The sequence below is a fragment of the Trichechus manatus genome, unplaced genomic scaffold (assembly GCF_000243295.1).
Source record: "Trichechus manatus latirostris isolate Lorelei unplaced genomic scaffold, TriManLat1.0 scaffold00288, whole genome shotgun sequence".
Lineage (NCBI taxonomy): Eukaryota > Metazoa > Chordata > Mammalia > Sirenia > Trichechidae > Trichechus > Trichechus manatus.
In genome coordinates this window covers 448434-468968 of record NW_004444224.1, presented here as the reverse complement: position 1 = coordinate 468968, position 20535 = coordinate 448434, and the positions used below count along the sequence as shown (strand labels likewise).

General features: G+C 44.9%; 1 protein-coding gene across 1 annotated transcript; it reads right to left on the bottom strand.

Moving 5' to 3' along the window:
* Positions 1 to 11815: 11815 nt before the first annotated feature.
* ITLN1 (intelectin 1) lies at positions 11816 to 16716 on the bottom strand. Its single transcript, XM_023725158.1, is given in 5 exon segments — positions 11816 to 11968; positions 14148 to 14247; positions 15198 to 15321; positions 15699 to 15858; positions 16204 to 16716. Coding segments are annotated over 5 exon segments (828 nt in total). The 5' UTR covers positions 16495 to 16716.
* Positions 16717 to 20535: the final 3819 nt, after the last annotated feature.

Genomic DNA, 20535 nt, shown 5'->3' with positions numbered 1-20535 from the left:
AGCATTCATTCTCAAGTCCCTTAGCTGGAATCTTCCTTCACAAATCTCTTAAGGGCTATCCTCCTTAAGGGAGAGTCTATTCCTGTCCCTTAGAGATTGCACGTTCCTTTGGCTTCAGTTACTAATAATTTACTGATGGCCCCCAAATCTCTGTCTCCAGTCCAGATGCTGAAGACCTTGATATCCAACTGCTACTTGAATCGCTATACCAGGCGCCTCAAGATCTACACAACAAAAAGAGAAATAATTATATCCCTCATTGACTCCAAACCTGTTCCTCATCCAGGCACCCTGACTTGAGAAATGACGCTCAGTCACCCAAAGGAAAAACAAGAAGTCATTCTAGACTTCTTCATTCCTCTTCTCCTGTATTCAACTGGTCATAAAGAGCTATTAATTCCATCACTTAAAATCTTTGGAATTCATCAATAACCACCATTTCTCATTGACAATGACCTAGTTCAGGCCTTCATCTGAACTATTGCACCCATCTCAATACTAGTCTCCTTGTCCCTAGTCTCTCCCTGCAAATCTGTCCCCACTATGCTACCAGGGTGATCTTTGTAAAACTCCTCCATTTAAAATGCTTTAATGGCTCCCCATCACCTACAGCATGAAGTCCAAAATCATTTTCATAATGTAAAAGTCCTTCCAAGACCCAGCTCCTTTTGATATTTCCAGTGTCAGATCCTGCCTCTACTCAACATATATCCCATACTCCAAAATTACAAAGCAGCTTGCCTCTCCCTCAAGCCGTTCAACCTAAATTGCACTGAGACCTCATAAACTTCTATACATCTCTCAAGACTCAGCTCAGAAGTTACCTTCCCCACAGTCACTGCTCCTGACACCACCAGTAGAGTTAGGCACTCACGTAGCCCCTTACTTATATTTCCATTATACCTCAGACCCATAAGATTATCATTGTGTGTTTGTATGACTGTCTGTACTGCTAGACACTAACAAGGAGCATGTCATCTTTGTGTCTCCTGCATTAGCACAGAGTGGGTGCTGACTGCTCACTTTAAGGAATGAATAGATGCATGCAGGGACGCAAACTCATGATATCCTTTAAGTGATAGTGGGAAGCAGCCTTAGGAGCCAGGTTATCACAGAGAGGAGGAATGCACAGAGACTTACCCCCTCAATGTGTTTGTGGATGCGTGTGTTGAGTGTGGATTGTGGTGACAGTGTGTGCATGTGTGTGGGACATTCATTATTCTCCCATTACCATCCCTGGGTCCTCTCTGATAGTGAAGCTGCCTCATCCTCATCCTGACTGGGAAAGGGACAAGCAATCAGCTGGGGAAGGAAGGAAACATGGGGCCTTCAGGGTCACCTGAAACAGCCAAGGACCATGCCTCAGACTGTTGATCTGGGGAAGGGTGAATCCAAAGTGAACATGCTTGCTCCCTCAGACTGCTGATCTGGGGAAGGGTGAGTCCAAAGTGAACATGCTTGCTCTTGACAACTTGGACTCTGGGCAGCCCAAGGTCTCCCTCCTCATTCTGCCCTTTGTATGAATGGAAAAAAACAAGAATCTAAAGATTTCTGGTCTAGAGGGGACGTAAAGGCTGCTGCAGGTGAGAGCCAAGTCCACCTGCCTTGGGAGTCAGTCTGCATGGTGACCTCTGGCCAGAGAGTGCTTGCAGTAGAGAGGGAGGATGGCCTGAGTGAGGTTCTAGCTGGGGGTGCCCAGGACTCTCTCAGTAATCATTCCCCCGACCCTACCCCAAGTAGAATGTGTGTCTGAACAAGCCCTAGTCAGGATTGAGGAGGCCAAGTCTTACTCTGAAAAGCTAATCCTTGGGTAAGGAATGACAATACCTCTTGTTTCTCATGCAATCTCAGCTCTGGAAGACTTCCACAGAGTGTTTCTGCACACAAACATCACTCCACCTCCAGGTCACTGAGTGTTTTACCCAAAAGCCAAGCATCCAGCAATCGTGCTTTTGAAGCCCCAACCCTTGCATTTCTTAAAGACACAGGATCTCTGTACCGGGATAACAGAGCCCACAGCTCTTGCTGTTGAAGCCCAGCAAGGAGCAAGGGAAGGTCACACTCTGACACACATGCACACACTCCCACCACACTCCACACACAACACACATGCCCACAAACACATGCTGACAAACTCAAACTTTACATGTGTGCCCTGAAGTCTCCACAAAGACTCACGTGCTCAGTGTTACATCCTGTGACTCTCATCCCAGCACACAGGGCATTGGCTGCTCCCTCATTATTAAACACCCTGAACTGGTCCAATCCTGCAACCGGTCCAATCCTGCAGTGAACTCCTCTGAAAACAAGAGACAGGTAAGGGCACAGCATTCAAAGAAGATGCTGGAAATAACTCCCTATAGGCCAACCCAGGGAGTCCCTATGCCAAAGCTCAACAATGCAGCCTGCACTAGTGGAGCCCAGCACCTCTGTGCCAGTGGCTGGTACATCTGGGCCCAAATTAAAAAAAAAAAACAGTTGTCACCTAGTCAATTCTGACTCATAGCAACCCCATGTGTGTCAGAATAGAACTGTGCTCTATAGGGTTTCCAATGGCTGTGATCTTTTGGAAGTTAATTGTCAAGCCTTTCTTTCAAGGCATCTCTGGATGGATTGGAACCACTCACTTCTCAGTTAATAGCTATCTTAAGATGGGTTCTCTAGAGAAGCAAAACCAGTGAAGCATATATATATAGAGAGAGATTTGTCTCAAGGAAATGGCTCACATGGTTGCAGAGGCTGGCAAGTCCCAAGTCCACGGGTAAGACATCAGGCTGGAGGCTTCTTCTGACTCATGTAGCTTCAGGGACTGACGAACCCAAGATCGGCAGGTGAGCTGCTAGCTCAGGTCACTAGAACTGGAGGTCAGATGATGATGAGCTGGATGCAGGATCCAGAGAGAGAGCCTTGCTGGAACATCCATTTGTATACTGGAGGCAGACCACAGCCCGAAGGAAACTCCCTTTCAACTGATTGGCTGCTCATAGAAGATCTCATCATGGAGCTGATTACAGCATTACATAACTGCCAAACCACTGAGAATCATGGCCCAGCCAAGATGACACACAACCTTAACCATCACAGTAGCTGAGCACTTAACCATTTGTACCACCCAGGGACTTCAACTTAACTAAAAGGGAACATTTTCCCAGCCCCAGAGACCAAGAGCTGGCCCTCAGAGAGGGGCCCACATCTGCCTGAGGCTTGTAAGAAGAAATTCAATTATTCACCCCTAAACATCTCCAAGGTCATAACTGTAGCAATTAGCAGATGTTATTCATTCTGTTCCTATTTACATTTTTCTTGTTCTCCTTAGCTTGAAATCTCAAATCCCAAATGGAAATAATAACAGCTTTGAATTTTACTTCATAGGCTGGGCCTCTCTGAAGGATATTATGCTGTCAACTTTAGATTCACAGAAAATAAACTAATGGATACCCCTCACAATAGAAATAAAGTTATCTCACATTTTGTTGATTGTTTTGCCCTGTACATGAACCTGGCCTGGTCCTAACAAGTTACCAAGGGGTAGATGATGGATGTTAGGAATAAAGAGCCTGTAGTCAAATTTCTTCGGTCTAAATGCTGGCTCTCCTACATATGCCCTGTGATCTTGGGCAAGTTCCTGAACTTTTCAGTGCTTCAGTTTCCTAATATGTAAAATGGGGTTAATAATAGTTAGACCACAAGAGTAGTCATGTGAATTAAATTAGACAATACTTGTAACATTCATAGACTAGATCTAGGCTGTAGTAGGTGATAAATAACTGTTACCTATCATTATTGAATTGATCACCTTTCCTACTAAGAGTTCAGAAGAGCATTAAAGACTCAATCTGGCCAAGAGGTGAGTAATAAGATGCAGTTTGATCATCACCAGAGTCATAGACCACTAGTATCGTTGGGCCTTTGTCAGTCTAACACTTTCCATTTCCATGTATCACTGGGTATTTCTGCAAGAGAAAAAAACTCATTTAGCAAGGACAATAGCTTTGGCTCTCCCAGGGATGCTCCCATTCCTAGAGGGGAAACAATGCTTTCTCAGTAACTGATTATTATGGGTTAAATTGTGTCCTCCAAAATGATATGCTGCAGTCTTAACCCACGGTAACTCTGAATGTAACTTCATTTGGAAATAGGGTATTTGAAGATGTTCTATGAGTAGGAATCAACCTGACGGCAATGGGTTGAGTTTGGTTTTACCAGTTAACATGAGGTCTTACGGGACTAGGGTGGGTCCTAATCCAATATGACTGGTGTCCTTATAAGAAGAGAAGAGACACAGAGACACAGAGGGAAGATGGCCATGTGGAGACAAAGGCAGAAATTTTGAATTATGCTGCCACAAGCTGAGGAATGCCTGAGATTACCAGAAGATAGAAGAGACAAGAAAGTATCTTTCCCTAGAGCCTTCAGAGAGATAATGGCCCTGCTGACACCTTGATTTCAGACTTCTAGCCTCCAGAACTGTGAGAGAATAAAGTTCTGTTCTTTTAAGCCACCCAGTTTGTGGCAATTTGCTACGGCAGAGCTAGGAAACAAATGCACTGATATTATTTCAAAACCAGTCAAAATAAGAACTCTTTTGCCACTGAGTCACTTAGGAGCTGTGCCTCTCCAACAACCCAAATGTATCTTTCGCTTCTCTCTTCTCTTCTCTTCTCTTCTCCTCCTCGTCCTATTTGGAGTCTTGGCAATTCCCAGTAAGAGAATCACACCACGTATCCCTAGGGTTTTGGAGTTTTCTGTCAAGTATTTTCTATTTAAAACAACTCCTGGCTTTCTACTAGTTGGAGAGGCTAAAGGCATGACTAAGGAGTAACAAGTGACCATGGAACCCAAGCTTCACATCATGAACTAGGTATTATCGGATCCATCAAATCATAAAACTGAATGTGCAAAGCAGCATTACAATGTAAAATGAAAACGATGTGTTTAGGACCAAGCCAAGGCAAGCCAAGGAGATAGAAGGAACCTGCATGAGCAAGTATCTCAGACTTCCATATTACTGTTTGGGTTCTAAATGAATAATTTCTTTTATAAGGATCTGCACAAAGCTGGTTCCTATGAGGCAGAGGTTTAAGATGTCCCAAATGCCCAACTTTTCCAAACTGCTGTACAACTCCATCGTCTCTAATATCAACTACTCCCCCTCCCCTCAGTACTCTCCCTCCCGTCTTTGGGTTCTGTAATTCACTGCAACGTCTCACAGAACTCACAAACAGTATCAAGGAAATGTCTCATGCAGTTGTGGAGACTGGCAAGTCCCAAATCTTTTGGTCGGGCGTAGGCTTCTCCCAACCTACATGGCTGCAGGGGCTGATGAACCCAAACTGGCAGGTTAGACCACAGGCTGCTGGCTCACAAGGCTGCAGAAGCTGGTGAATCAGGTCAGATGACAGGCTGCCAGCCCACAGGACTGTGGAGGATGGTGAATCCCAAAATTGGCAGGTCAAATGGCAGGCCTCTGGCTCAAGTCCCAAGGTCCAGAGGTTAGACAATCATGAACCAGATGAAGGATCCAGATGCAGAGAGAGAGCCCACCAGGACACTCACATATATACCTTGGATGCAGGCCACACTCCAGGAAACAGAATAATTTGAATAAGGGTGGGACTTGAGTCATGCCCTCCTGCAAGGCTTTGACTCAAGGTACACCCCACACAAATCCTGCCTCATTAACACATAGAGGTTAGGATTTATAACACATAAAATGTAGGACAATCATATAATACTAGGAATCATGGCCTAGCCATGTTGACACATAACCCTAACCACCACAGGTTCCATATACCTTATTTGCATATTCCCACTTAATAATTGTGTGTGAGTCACAAAAACCATGGCTAGAAGGGTCATATTAGTAATTCATTATACAGCAGCTTCTGTTTTGTTTTGTTTTGTTTTATTGTACTTCAGGTGAAGGCTTACAGAACAAATAGTTTCTCATGAAACAGTAGTACACATATTGTTTTATGACATTGGTTAACAACCCCACAACATGTCAACCTTCTAACTTATCGATCTTTTTTTTGGTGAAAATACGCATAGCCAAAGATACACCATTTCAAAAATTCCTACATGCACAGTTCAGTGACATTGACTACGCTCTTCCAATTGTGCCGTTATTCTCACTTCAGATGAAGGCTTACAGAACAAAATAGTTTCTCATTTAACAGTTACTACAAATGTTACCCTATGACAATGGTTAACAATCTCACAACATATCAACAATATCCTTACTCATCCTTGGGTTCCCTATCACCAGCTTCCTTGTCCCCTTCTGCCTTCTGGCCCTTGTCACTGGACTCCTATACCTCATTAGTCTCATTTGGTTTTACGGGGCTGTCCACTCCCAGGCTGAATGGTGAACCTTGGAGATAACTTCACCACTGAGCTAAAAGGGTGTCTGGGGGCCATACTCTCGAGGTTTCTCCAGTCTCCTTTAGGCCAGTAAATCTGGTCTTTTTTTGTGAGTTAGAATTATGTTCTACATCCTTCTGCAGCTCTGTCCAGAACCCTCTGTTGTGATCCTGGTCAGAGCAGTCAGTGGTGGTAGCCAGGCACTATCAAGCTGTACTGGACTCAGTCCGGTGGAGGCCTTGGTAGTTGTGGACACTTAGTCCTCTGGACTAATCTTTTCCTTGTATCCTGTTCTCTTCATTCTCCCTTGCTCCCGAAGGATGAGACCAGTGGAGTATATTAGATGGCTGCTTACAGACTTTTAAGACCCCAGACACTACTCACCAAGGTAGAATGCAGAGTATTGTCTTTATAAGCTGTGTCATGCCAATTGAACTAGATGTTCCCCAAGACCAGCTTCTAACTGTTTTGCTTCCTCTTCCTCAATCTACATCTACAGACTCATGTGAAATAACCTTTGACCAGTTAATGGAGAAGAAAAGGAGGGAAAACTGTGGTTTACAAATGGATCTGCATGATATGCTGGCACTAGATTTAAGTAGACAGCCACTGTATTACAACCCCAAACACAGTGGCTTGAAAGGTAGTCAAAACCCGTTGCCATCGAGTCAGTTCCAACTCATAGCGATCCTATAGAACAGAGTAGAACTGCCCTATAAGGTTTCCGAGGAGCAGCTGTTGGATTCGGACTGCAAATCTCTTGTTTAGCAGCCAAGCTCTTAACCACTGCACCACCAGGGCTCCTGAAATGTAGTAACAAAGGGAAATTCTCCTTGAGAGTAACTTCGAGTGATTCATCTGGTTGCTCACGTTGTGAGGAAAAAGAGATGGCCTAAAGCACAAATCTACACTGATTCATGAGCAGTGGTTAGCAGGTTGCCCCTTTAGTGAAGAACTTGGTTGGACCAAAACTGAAGGGTTGGCAACAAAAAGCTTTTGGGGGAAAGTACGTGGATGGAACTCCAGGAATGAGCACAGAAAATGAAGATATCTGTCTCCCATGTGAATATGCACCAAACAGTATCTACTGTAGAGGAAGCTCTCAATTACCAGGTGGATAAGATGATCCATCCTATGGATGTCACTCAGCATCTTTTCCCAATTGCCTCAGTGCTTATTTAGTGGGCTCATGTACAAAGTAACTACGGCATCAGGAATCAGGATGTGCATAAACTCAATAATATGGCTTCTTTTCACCAAGCCTGATCTGGCTATTGCCACTCCTGAGTGTTCAGCCTGCCAGCATAAGTGGTCAGTGTTGAGTTCTCAGTGTGGCACTATTCCCTGGTTGTGGACCATGCAGCCACCTAATGGCAGGTTGGATTACAATGGACGCTTTCTATAATGGAGGGAGTAATAACTGATCTTCATAAGGATTCAGTCATATTCTTGTTATAGATTTGCCTTCCCTGGCCATAATGCTTCTGGCAACACCACCTTTCATTGACTTACAAAATACCTTATCCATCTCTGTGGTATTCCGTAAAACATTACCTCCAGCCATGCTCACATTTTATGGAATTCATCATCTTACCACATGCCCCATCTCCCAGAATAAATGGTTTGATAGAAGGATGGAATAGGCTGCTAAAGGCTCATCTTTATCCTTTTGAGGTGATAGTGATATCCTACCAGACACAAAATATCGGTAGTGTGACCCCCTCCACCAATAGCCTGAATGTACAAATCCGGGAATCAACGGAATAGAAGTGAAATGGCTCCTATGACCATTACATCAAATCATCCACTGAAGGAATTTTTGCTTTGTATCCCCACAGCTTTGGGCCCAATGGGCTTGGAGGTCCTGGTGTGTCAGTGGGTTTGAAGGAGTGCTTCTATCAGGAATGCAGTTATGGTTCTACTAATTTAGAAGCTGAGACTACCCCCTGGCTGTTTTGGCCTTCTTGCATTAATGAATCAACAGGCAAAGAAGGGATCACTGTACAGCTGGAGTGATTTATCATGGTTTCCCAGGAAATTATATTGCTGATACTCAAAGGAGACAAGGAGGACAACTACGCCTTATACCCTTGGCCAATAGTCCTGGTCAATGAAAAAGTGCAATGACCCAGTAATGACTAGACCACAACAGCTCAGATCCAGCATAAATGAAAAATTGTGTCACACCACCAGTTAAAGAATCCTATCCAGCTGAGATGTTGGCAGAAGGTAAAGGGAAAAAAAGGACAGTAGAAGAAAGAAGCTATGATAATCAATTAAGCCCGCATGACTAGCTATAAAAGCAACAACCGCAGCAGCTATGTTTCATGTTAATTAATTACTTCCTTGATTCTTTTTCCCCTGCTACCTTATATGAACCAGAGCACTAGTGGTGCAGTGGTTAAGCACTAGGTTGCTAACCAAAAGGTAGGTGGTTCAAATCCACCACCTGCTCCATGGGAGAAAGACGTGGCAGTCTGCTTCCATAAAGATTGACAGTCTTGGAAACCCTGTAGGGCAGTTCTACTCTGTCCTATAGGGTTGTATGAGACAAAATAGACTTGATGGCAATGGATTTGGTTTGAGTTCTTGCACTTTATATGCAGACCGTTGGTAGCAGCTAATGTATTAGGTTTCACATGAGGGTATGACTGAAATGATATCACCCCACAATGATATGAGAACTAATGGGACAATTGTGTGTCCTCCAGGTTGCAGGTATGAATTTTTCATTTGGACAAAGGAAAAAAACTGATGTTGATGAACAAAAGCAGTTGACTGGGTTGAATATTTTTCATTTGTCCTTCAAGATCCGTTCTCCACCATTCTCCTCGCTGCTCGATTACTCAGGATACTTAGTTATCTTGTGCTGCTATAACGAAAATACTACAAGTGGATTGGATTAACAAACAGAAATTTATTCTCTCACAGTTTAGGAGGGTAGAAGTCCAAATTCAGGGCACCAGCTCTAGGGGAAGGCTTTCTCTGTGGGCTCTGGGGGAAGGTCCTTGTCTCCTTTCAACATCTGTGGGCGCAGCTTTCCATGGAAATCTCCATGTGTCTTGTCATCAATCTTCCCCTATGTTTAGGACTTTCTCAGTGCAGGGACCCTGGATCCAAAGGACATGCTCCACTCCTGGCTCTTCTTTCTTGGTGGTCCCTCTCTCTTTGCTCTCTTCTCTCTCCTTTTATCTCTTGGAAGATAAAAGGAGATACAGGTCATGCCCCAAGGAAATTTCCCTTATATCAGATCAGGGCTATGACCTGAGGAAGGGTATTGTATCCCACTCTAATCCTCTTTAACATAACCTAATCTTGCCTCATTAACCCCAGGCAGAGATTAGGATTTACAACACATAGGACAATTACATCAGGTCACAAAATGGAGAACCACCATACAATACTGGGACTCATGGCCTAGCCAAGTTGACACATATTTTTGGGAGACACAATTTAATCCATGACAGGAAGCCAACCTTTATGGACTACGTTCACGGGCTCCCTTGCCCTCTGGTTTCCAGTTGGGCTTAGCCAATAAGAGCTACTGACAAGATCCAGTGGCAGAAAGATAATGAGTGTAATAACTCCCCAGCTCCCTTACTGCTGGCTTGCCATGGGTTGGCTATATCCTTCTACCTAAGACCAAGTTCCTGTCTGGCAGATTTCTTCTATATTATTTTCTCCCAGGGTTCCTGTAACTGCTCCCTAATGTTGTTAACTCTGAAACACTACACATCTCTTGGTTTCTCTTAATCGACCCACAACTTTGTAAATAGTCTCTTTATTAAACTCTTCAGTTATCCTTTTTGAGTATGCTGTGTATTTTTTCCAGAACCCTGAATTACGAGTGAAATAGAGAAAAAACACAGGAGATAACAAAAGTGAACAGAGAAAGAAGGAACAAAGGAGTAAGAAGAAAAGTCAGGAATAAACTAGGAAAGAATAAAGGATTATTAAGAAGGAAGAAAAAGATAGAAGATACTGAAAAAAAGTAAAGACACTGACAGTGGCTGACCCAAACCAAACCAAACCCATTGCCGTCGAGTCAATTCCAACTCAGCAATCTTATAGGATAGAGTAGAACTGCCCCATAGGGTTTCCAAGGAGTGGCTGGTAAATTTGAACTGCTGACCTTTTGGTTAGCAGCTGTAACATTTAACCACTGCACCACCAGGGCTCCCTGGCTGACCTAGTACCTTATAAATTAGGTTTAACCAAGAACAACCATTGGGCTTTCTTTTTTTTTTTTTTTTTTTAATTAAACATCTTTAAAAGATTTTTCTCTGTTGCTTTCAGATACAAAAAGCCAGGGCCTCATGACTTCTATTCTATAAAATTTAAACAAAACCTCTAGCCCAGGATTTTTCAACAGTGGCACTATTGACATTTCAGATCAGGAACAATCTTTATTGTAGGGACTGTGCAATGTAGGATGTTGAGCAGCATTGCTGCCTCTATTCACTAGAGCGAGTACTATTCCTCCCCTCTCCTCACCAGTCGACAACCAAAAATATCACCAGACGTAGCCAAATATTCCCTGAGGGCAGGGTTGCCAGATAAAATATTGCACGGGACATTCTTATACTAAAAACTTTATGCTTTGTTTATCTGAAATTCAAATTTCACTAGGCCTCCTGTATTTTTATTTGCTAAACATGGCAACCCTACCTGAGGGACAAAATCACACCTTCCTCTCCCACCTCCCAGACCGTTTGAGAACCCCTGTTCTATCTAGTCCTTGAGGAGCAATGGAGAAAAGGTGTGGTGATGGGGGTGGGGAATGTTATGATCAGATTTGCATTTTCAGCAAAACAGTATAAAACGTTTGAGCCCCACTCACAAGCCAGGACTGGTACAGTTACATCATCCTTTTTGCACAGATGATACATTGAGACACAATTGGAACCCTTTTCCCACTTTTGAATAAGCCACTGAAGATGGGAGTCCAGGGGTTGCCAGCTGCCTAGTTAGACTATCCTAAGTGCCAGAGCTGGGATAATAAAGGAAATGGGTAGTTGTGCCTTCTATTTTCTTTTTGTCTTTTTCTACTGAGTCTAAATAATAGTCATCTTTTCTTCAAGATGTTTATATTGAAGGCTTTATTTGATTAGACAATAAGAGTGAGTTAGGAAGAATTAATATGAAATATTTTCCGCTGTCCTTAAATCTAATCCAGGATCTCCTAGAAAGAGGGGCATACTTATGTTCTGGAATACTTGAGGCTTGAAATTCCAAACCCAGAATGTCTGAGGTGAAATTCACTAAAACAATCGGTGTACTTTTAAAATATTCTTCAGGGTCTCAGCCAATTTGTAAAAAATAATTCAAAGAAACCTAGAGTCATTCATTGATGCAATTTATTATCCTCTCCTCCTTCTTAGCATTCCAGGTTTTCTGCCTCCCAGTATCCAAGACTGGGAGCTGGTTGAGGTCCCACGCCGCCACAGAGCTTTCAACAGTAGAACAGGAGCACGGCTGCCTCAGTTATCTCCTGGCTACAGCTGTAGCCTCTATGAGTTCCATATCCATCCCAATCAAAGGAAGAGAAATCCCCGCACTGCCTGGGATTGCCCTCTAGGAAGAATCCTTCTCCTCCGATGCAGTGCTGGGAAACAAGGAGAGGAGCAGACACAATGAGGTGACACCAGCAAGCTCTTAATGGTCAAATCCCCTGAAATCTTTGATCCTCGTCCTACTTGGCTTTGCTGCATGCTTCCATGGTGTTGCCCCCTCAATCCCTTAAAACTCTCCCCTCCAGTGAATTCTGAAGTAAATAATGCTCTCTCTCCTGGCTTCCTTTCTACCTTACTTAGCATTCATTCTCAGGATCCTCTACTGGCCTCTCTTCCTCTGTCCATCCCGAATGCTAGTCATCATGTCCACACCTCACTCTCCCGTTATGGCTCATCTTCTCCCATGACTTTAACTGTTATCAGTATACTGATGACTCCCAAATTTCTGACCCTTGCTCAGATTTTCTTATGCTTGAGACATCCATCTCCAACAGCCACCTGGATGTCTCTACCTACATATCTCTAGTACCTCAAACTCCACTTGAGCAAAACAATAAGATCTCTTTTTGACCCTAAATCTGTTCTTCATCCTGTCACCCTATCTTAATTAATTGATAGCACTCAGTCATCCAAAACAAAAACCTAAAGTCATTTTAGTCTTCTTCACTTCCTAACTCCCGTAATCATCTGGTCATCAAGAACTGTTGGTTCCATATCACCTATGCATCTCTGGAATCCATCCATGCTCATCCATCCCTATCAAGAATGCCCTAGTTCAGGTCCTTAGTATTTCACATCCAGACATTTACACCTGCCTCATAACTGAACCTCGTGTCACTAATTTTCCTGCTCTTGAATCCAGGTCCTCCATACTGCTTCCAGAGTACTCTTTATCAAACCAGAGTTGATCAGGTAACTGTTGTGTTCAAAATTCTCTAACGATTCCCATCACCCACAGTACAAACTCCAAATCTATGACATAATACAAAAGTCTCTCCTTGCCCTGGCTCCTGTAGATATTTCCAGAATCAGCTCCTTCCTCTATCCAACATATACCCTATGCTCCAAAATTACAAAACAGCTTACTGCTGTCTCAAACACCAAGGGTTTTGAACATGCTCCTCACTTGTGCTAAAATGCACTATTCTGTCCCTTGCTAAGGAGCCCTGGTGGTACAATGGTTAAACGCTCGGCTGCTAACAGAAAGTTGGCAGTTCAAACCCACCTAGCAGCTCCATGGGAGAAAGACCTGACGATCTGCTCCTGTAAAGATTACAGCCTAGAAAACCCTATAGAGCAGTTCTACTCTGTCACATGGGGTTACTATGAATTGAAATCAACTCCACGGCAACTAACAACAACAACATCCCTTGCTACTTGTTGAACTCTATACATCTTTTGAGATTCAGCACAAATGTCACCTTCCCTGGAGAATCAACCATGTGCTACTAGCGGAGTTAGAAGATCCTCTATCGTGTTCCCAGAGCCCTTTGTTGATGTTTCTATTATAGTTTATATCACATGGGATTGCAATTATGCATTTACATCTCCACTCCACTCAATCTGAGCTCCTTAAGGAAAAAGACTATGTCTAACACTCAGCACATAGTAGGTGCACATATTTTTTAAGGAAAAATCAATGCATGCAGGCATAGATGCAAACATGCACTAATGAAAAGCGTAAGGGGCCATGGAAGCCAGTGTAGGAAATGGTTATCAAGGCACAGAGTGCAGACACACTCACCCCATTGCCTATATTCCTATCATTCTCTGAATCATGGTCTATGAGGTCCTTACACATCCTGGCAAAAATGGACAAACTGGTGGCTGAGGGGGAAGTGAAGATGGGGCTGTGACTTCAGGGTCACTTTCCAGGAACCAAGGCCCATTTCTCGGCCTATTAGTTGGTGGAGGGGAGAGGCTCCTGAGTGAATGCCCTCATTCTTGGTGGCTCTGATTCCCTCCTGCCCCCAGCCACAAGACGTCCCTCAAAGATAGTCTCTCCCCTACAAGACTGGGAAGAAAAACATAGACCTTCTAGAAGTTAATACTAATATTGGAGAATATCTGCATGACCTCAACACAGGGAAATACTTTTTAAACAAAACACAAATGTACTAACCATAAATGAAATATCGATAAATTGGTCTCCAGTAAAATAAACTATATCCAGGAGACACCAACAAGAGAGTAAAAAGGCAAACCACAAAGACCCACATCAGCACGCCCCACCCAGATACACACACACCCTTGATCTCCCTGAAGACTCACATGCTCAGTGTTGCAGCCAGTGACTCTGATCCCAGGACACAGGGCGTTGGCTGCTCTCTCATTATTAAACACCCTGAAAAGGATAAATCCTGCAAAAATTCTCCTGGAAAAGAAAAGGCAGAGAAAAGACTGAAATATTCAAAGGAGGAACTAGAAAGAGCTTCCCTTTGACCAGCCCAAGGATTCCCTACACCAAAAGCTCAGGCTACAGCCCTGCGCTCTAGTCTGTGGGGTGGAGCCCAGCTCATCTGTGACCAGTGGCTGGGGGACATGGCCAGGAAGGAGCCTCTCCCCACCTCTAAAGGCTACAGAGGACAAAGGCTGGGCCTCACAACAGGACCCTTGTCTGCCTATGGCTTAAAGGGGAAATTAAACTTCATAGAAAGATCATCAAGAAGACCTCAAAAGGTAGAGCAGGAATAAACAATTACCAAATGTGGCAATGTGTTTCTGTTTATATGTTTCTTATCCAATTACATCTGTTTGTTTTCTCTACAATCACCTGCTTTCATTGAAATATTAAATGCAAATAGTAATGGCTTTGATTTTCCCATCAAAGACTTCACTTCGGTGGATTTATTGTACTAAAAAATGTAGTCTTTTTTAAGATGATTAACAGCTATCCTTTGTAATAAAAATAATTTTTCTCACCACTTTGCTAGTTGTCCTTTCCTGTAAACAAATAAACAAAGCCTGCACCTTTTCTTAACTACTATAAGAAGACACACAGTGTGGTTAAGAGTAGAGGCTCTGGGGTCAATGCCTGAGTTCATACCCTAGCTCTGCTGCTTATACACCATGTGGCTCTCAGCAAGTCCCCTAATCTCTCAGTGTTCAGTCTCCCAATCAGTAAAATGGGGACAATAGTCATTCTAACATCATAGGTTTCTCATGATGATTAAATGACACAAAACCACATCAAGGTCCTAGGAAAGAGGTTGGCACGTTTGAAATGCTCAGTAAATGTTAGCAATTATTACTGTTGTTATTTGCCATCCTTTCCCCAAGAGTACAGAGACGAGTTGATGACTGGGCTTAGGGAGCAAACACTTACCCAGACCATACGGCGAGTAATAAGATGTTGTTTTCTGAGCATCACCAAAGTCATAGACCACAGGTATCACCAGGCCGTTGTCAGTCCAACACTTCCCTGATCCTTATTTCACTGGGTATCACCCAAATTGGAGGTTGTGTGAGGACAGCAGAGAGGCTGCCATAATCAGGTATGGAGGGGAGGGTGGCTCCAGTCAAGCTAGCTGTCATTATTCAGAAACCAATTTTATTAAGAGTGACTGCTTTCCCCACGGCTGTTTTTCCAGCAGTAGCAAGGCCCCTGTTCTTCTCCCTCTCTCCCCCATCCTTGTCTCCCATAGAGCTGGTTCAAAGTTCCTCAGAAAGAGGTAGGACAAGAGTTAGTGGTGAACTAGAGGCAGGAGAAACAGCCAAGTACAGGTAGCTGGTAGTGACGTGGGACCACAGAAAGCAGACTCACTCCCCACCCCAAACACTTTACTCTCTGGTCACCAAACAAACTGCCCCCCACCCTGTGTACCTGGTAGAGGCCAAACAGATTATGTCCCAGACTCCGGAAGAAGCCACTGTTAGTGCGGTACCTCAGCAGGGAGTTGTTCCTCCAAAGCATCAGTGGGGACTTGTTGGGCACATGCCAGATGCCCAGGTCCTGTGCCTGGATGTCATAGTATCCGGGGTTCTGGAGAGCGACAGACACCAATCCTCACCAACTAGGAGGTCGCATGAAACAAAGGACCCAGCACACAAGCAGCCCTCAGTTGTGCTGAGAGCACTGGGATCCAGGCAACTAGATCGCCGGCAGTGCTCAGATGCCACCTTCCAGCAGATGATGATGCCTCACCATCACCTGCACCCCTAAAAAGCTGTTTGGAAGAAGCTGGGGTTCAAGGCATGTAAGCACTTCTTTCTTCTTCTCCAGCCCAAGCTCCACATCCCCATCTTCCAACCTCCCTTCTACATGCTGTACTCTAGTCACACTCAACCCCCCTCACCATTTCCCAAGTGGGTAGTGAGTGGCACCTACCTTGTAGTCATCGCTCGTGGCCGCCTCTGCAGACCCAAAGGTGTTGTAATTGGCCCAGTTGCCATCCCCCTCTGGGTAGTCTGCTTTGTTGCCCTGCTGACTGGACCAGCGATCTCCCACCGTGCATTTCCCATGCATGTTGTTCTCGTGCACGCTGGCCACCAGGGTCCAGCCACCACCCCCAGAGGTCATGTCACAGAAGGTCTGGTAGATGACACCTTTCTTAGTGCAGAGGAAATACAGGCCATCTGTGAAGGGAACAACCCAGAGCCTCCCTGTCTGAGAGCACATGGTCCATCTCAGGCCCCATAACCAGAAAGGCTCTGGGAAATTGAGAGTATACCCTGAAGGCTCCCACACACACTCACCTGTTGGAAGATAATTCTCCTCAGGTCTCCATCGTTTCTGCTCATCTTATGAGCAGAGGTACTGACTGTCTTTGTTCAACACTCCCTTATCATAGATGTTTGTATAGCAAACAACCTTAGAAGATAGAGATAGTGTCTCCCTCTGGGTAGTAGATCCCTCTGGCTAGGAGAGGCCAGAAATCAGCACCCATCCACATGTCCAGTCTCCAGTCTAGAGATGGAGAACTCTGTGCATCTCTGAGCAAAGAGCAGGCATGGTTACTTCCCATTATAACAGAGTCAGATTCCCTGAGCTCAGAGTTCCTCGTCTGCAACACTACCCTGTAGGACAAGGCCTCCACCATGGTACTTTGGTGATCTTGCATGTCTCTGTGTAGGCCACATAGGCAAGGCTTAGCCACAGCTACCCTAAGCCTTGACAAAATGCATGTGATCCTCCCAAATGTGGGAGCATGGGAAGCTTGTGGAGAGCTGCTCCAAGGTCATTTCTCATCCACAGCCCTATCTTCCAGGACAGCTCTCATGAGACAGCTCCTCATCACCTGCAGCTTCTGAGGAGGCATGAGGCCTCAGCCCCCACCCCACTACAGTACAGCTGCAGGCTATGAAACTGCTTAGCTGCAGCATGGACTGGCTCCTTAGCAACAAAGCACCCCAACACCTGTGTTGTGTTTTCATTTGGCCCTTTTATTTGTGTCATCCTGTGTCTTAGTCATCTAGTGCTGCTGTAACAAAAATACCCGAAGTGGATGGCTTTAACGAAGAGAAGTTTATTTCCTCACAGTCAAAGTAGGCTAAAAGTCCAAATTCAGGGCGTCAGCTCCAGGGGAAGGCTTTCTCTCTCTGTCGGCCTTCTCATCAGTGTTCCCCCGGACTAGGAGCTTCTTGGCGCAGGGACCCCAGTCCAAAGGACACGCTCTGCTCCCAGCACTGCTTTCTTGATGGTACGAGGTGCCCCTGTCTCACTGCTCACTTCCGTCTTTTATATCTCAAGAGATTCCCTCAGGACACAATCCAGTCTTATAGATCAAGTCCTGCCTTACTAACACAACTGCCACCCATCCTCCCTCATTAACATCATAGAGGCAGGATTTACAACACATAGGAAAATCACACAGTACGAGGAATCATGGCCCAGCCAAACTGATATACACATTTTCTGGGGGACATAATTCAAACCATGACATCCTGTGAGACAAGAAATGCGGGAAGCTAATACTTTGCTGATCTTGACTTTGTTGTCTATGTGAAACTGTCTGAATCTAAAAATGGCTTGTTGTTTCTTTACCAACCATATTTGTCAGCCTGCCTGACAAACCCACTACATGTGCAGATGTACCTGGCCGTCTTTGCATCATCACCCTGTAGGAATTTGAACTCAAAGGACCGGCACAAGAAAAGGCTGATACTTGCGCTACTGCTAGTGCTGTGAATCATAATGTTCTTTGTCTCTGACTCAGGAGTCTCGTGTTTTCTGCCAGCATCCATAAAAGTGTGACAGGCTGATTAATTGCTAGCTTACAGGTAGAGTAAAATCTCAAACCCTTCACAGTTCTTGCCACCACCCTACGTGTCACTAGGAACACTGCATTCTCCCTGTGTCCAGAATATCATGTCTGATGTGACTTGGGTGGGACACAAAAGCCCCAAAATTCCCACTGGAAACTTCTTTTGGTGGGAGCCGGAGTCAGACAGGCAGTAGGGGTGGGTACAAATCTCCTGATTTCCATGACTGGGTTCTGTTTAGCTAACAAGTGGCTTCAGGGAGTGAATGCTGGAATTGTTTCATTACTCACCACCTGTTCTAGGGTGTCTTTCTTTGATTTCATTGCAGCTTCTAGGCAGGGAATGGAGGGCAGAAGCACAGGATTTGTTTTCCTGGAACATCTCAGGAGGTTGAGTCACTGCCAGATGATGTGATAATACTTCTCATTAATAGTCTGGAGCTGCTGACATCATCTTTTTTGTCCACCAGTTCCCAGCCCCTGCCCACTGCAGCAGTTCCTGTTTATGATGTGAGACCCAAAGAGGTCAGGGATTCTCTCTGCTAAGCCTGTCTGGTCCAAGATCTAGTACAAGTTTCACACCTGAATTCTTCCAGTCAACTAACTTTAATTAAATTCCTGCTATGTGCACCACACAAACATTGGGCATTCAAAGACAATTCGACACATTTCTTCAAGAGATAACTTTCTAGAGGGAAGAAGCACGTGCAAAAGACACCCAGGTGAGAATGGGTGGGGAGAGGCTCACTGAGGGGGCAGAGATAGGGAAGTTTTTGGGGAAGGGGACAGATGTAATTCAGAGAAGGTTGATTCTGATAGGATGAATAGGAGTTGGCTATAAGACAGAGGGGAAGGGAAGAGAATGCTCCAGGAAGGGGGAGCACATAAAATGGCATGAAGGGATAGCAGAGCATGGTCCAGCCTGCTGAAAACCTACAGGTCAGTCACGCACTGTGACCAGAGCCTATGTTGTAATGCAGGGAGTGGTGAAAACCAAAGCTGAGAAATTAACTGAGGCCCTCCGGAGGGTGAAGGGCCTTGTATATTAGTCTAAAAGCCTAGGAATTATTCTGAAAGCCTGGCCAAGTGGGGGAAAAAAACGTAAGCTTTGAGTTAAAAGATTAAGTTACAATCCCAGTCAACCCATGATGGCAGAGTTCCCTTGGGAAGACCCTTAACATTTCTCATCCCCCCTTTCTTCATCTTTTAAATGTCACTAATAAACTCTTCTTACCCCTGGAGATCAAATGAGATGATATATGTGAATGTGCTTTTTAATTAATTCATTAAAATAAATAGTAGAACTCAGTAACAACGAAAACTGTCAATGCTGTGCCGATTATGAAGAATGGAATTGTGCTGCTAGACGCTAGTGGAGAATGTTCCCTGAACACATCATTGACCACACAGCTCCCTCTGAAGAACCTCAGGCCAAGACCACAGGAGCAGGAGTGCCTGGCAGGGGACACAATCCTTACTATCCATCCCTGAGCCCCCTCACAGCCACACAGGCACAGAGTGGGGGCCCCAGGACATGCCTCAGCCAATACCATAACTGCAGTGAGACCAGCCCCCAAGAGAGGCCAGAAATCGGCACCCAGTCAGCATCTTATGTCTGCTGCCAAGTGTGGTCTCTGTGCATCTCAGTAACTCCTCTTCTGGTTCAGAAGTACAGAGCAACCCAGCCCAGCACTATTCCTTCCCGTCCACTGAACACCAGCTGTGAGCTGAAGGAACTGCAGCTCCTATGAGAGATTTACCTGCACTGCACCCTCTGGTGGCCACCACGAGGAACAGCAGGAAGAAGAGTCTGAAAACAAGTTGCACAAGATCACTGACTGGACCATCATTCCTCTTCCTCTCACCTTTATTGCCTAAGTTTTCTGAATCAGGAAACCTCAAATGGGAAGTTATGGGGTTCTGGACATTCTAGAACCTCCCAGAAGAGCCTCCACCCCTATCCAGCTCTGCAAATGGGCTTCTTTCCCTGAAAGTCCCAATCCCTGAGACTAAGACCAGACCTGAGCTGATGTTAGGGCTCCCTCCACACACAGAGCTTGTCTCAGACTCAGAAACCTCGTCCTTACCGAGCACAGAAATCTCCCTCGTTCCCTCTCACAGATCCGGGAGCTGCCAGATGGGGACTCAGCACCTCTTCAGAGGGTCCTAATGTGGGGTGAAATGCTGAGCCCTTTATAGGGAGAGGGTAAGCCCAGCCCAGCCCAGGCTGCCAGCCCTTCCTTCTGACATCCTTCCCTTCGAGCTTACCTGAGAAGGAGAAGGGATATGTGAATGGCTGGAGGAGCAGGGGGCTGTTGTCTTGGTCACCCAGGTGACAGTCACCACCTGAGGAGAGGTGAATCATGCTTTGTCAGAGTGTGTTTCATGCATAAGCAGGATAGGCAGTTACCTACACAGTATTATATCACATAATCAGACTCTCAGGATAAGTCAGACCT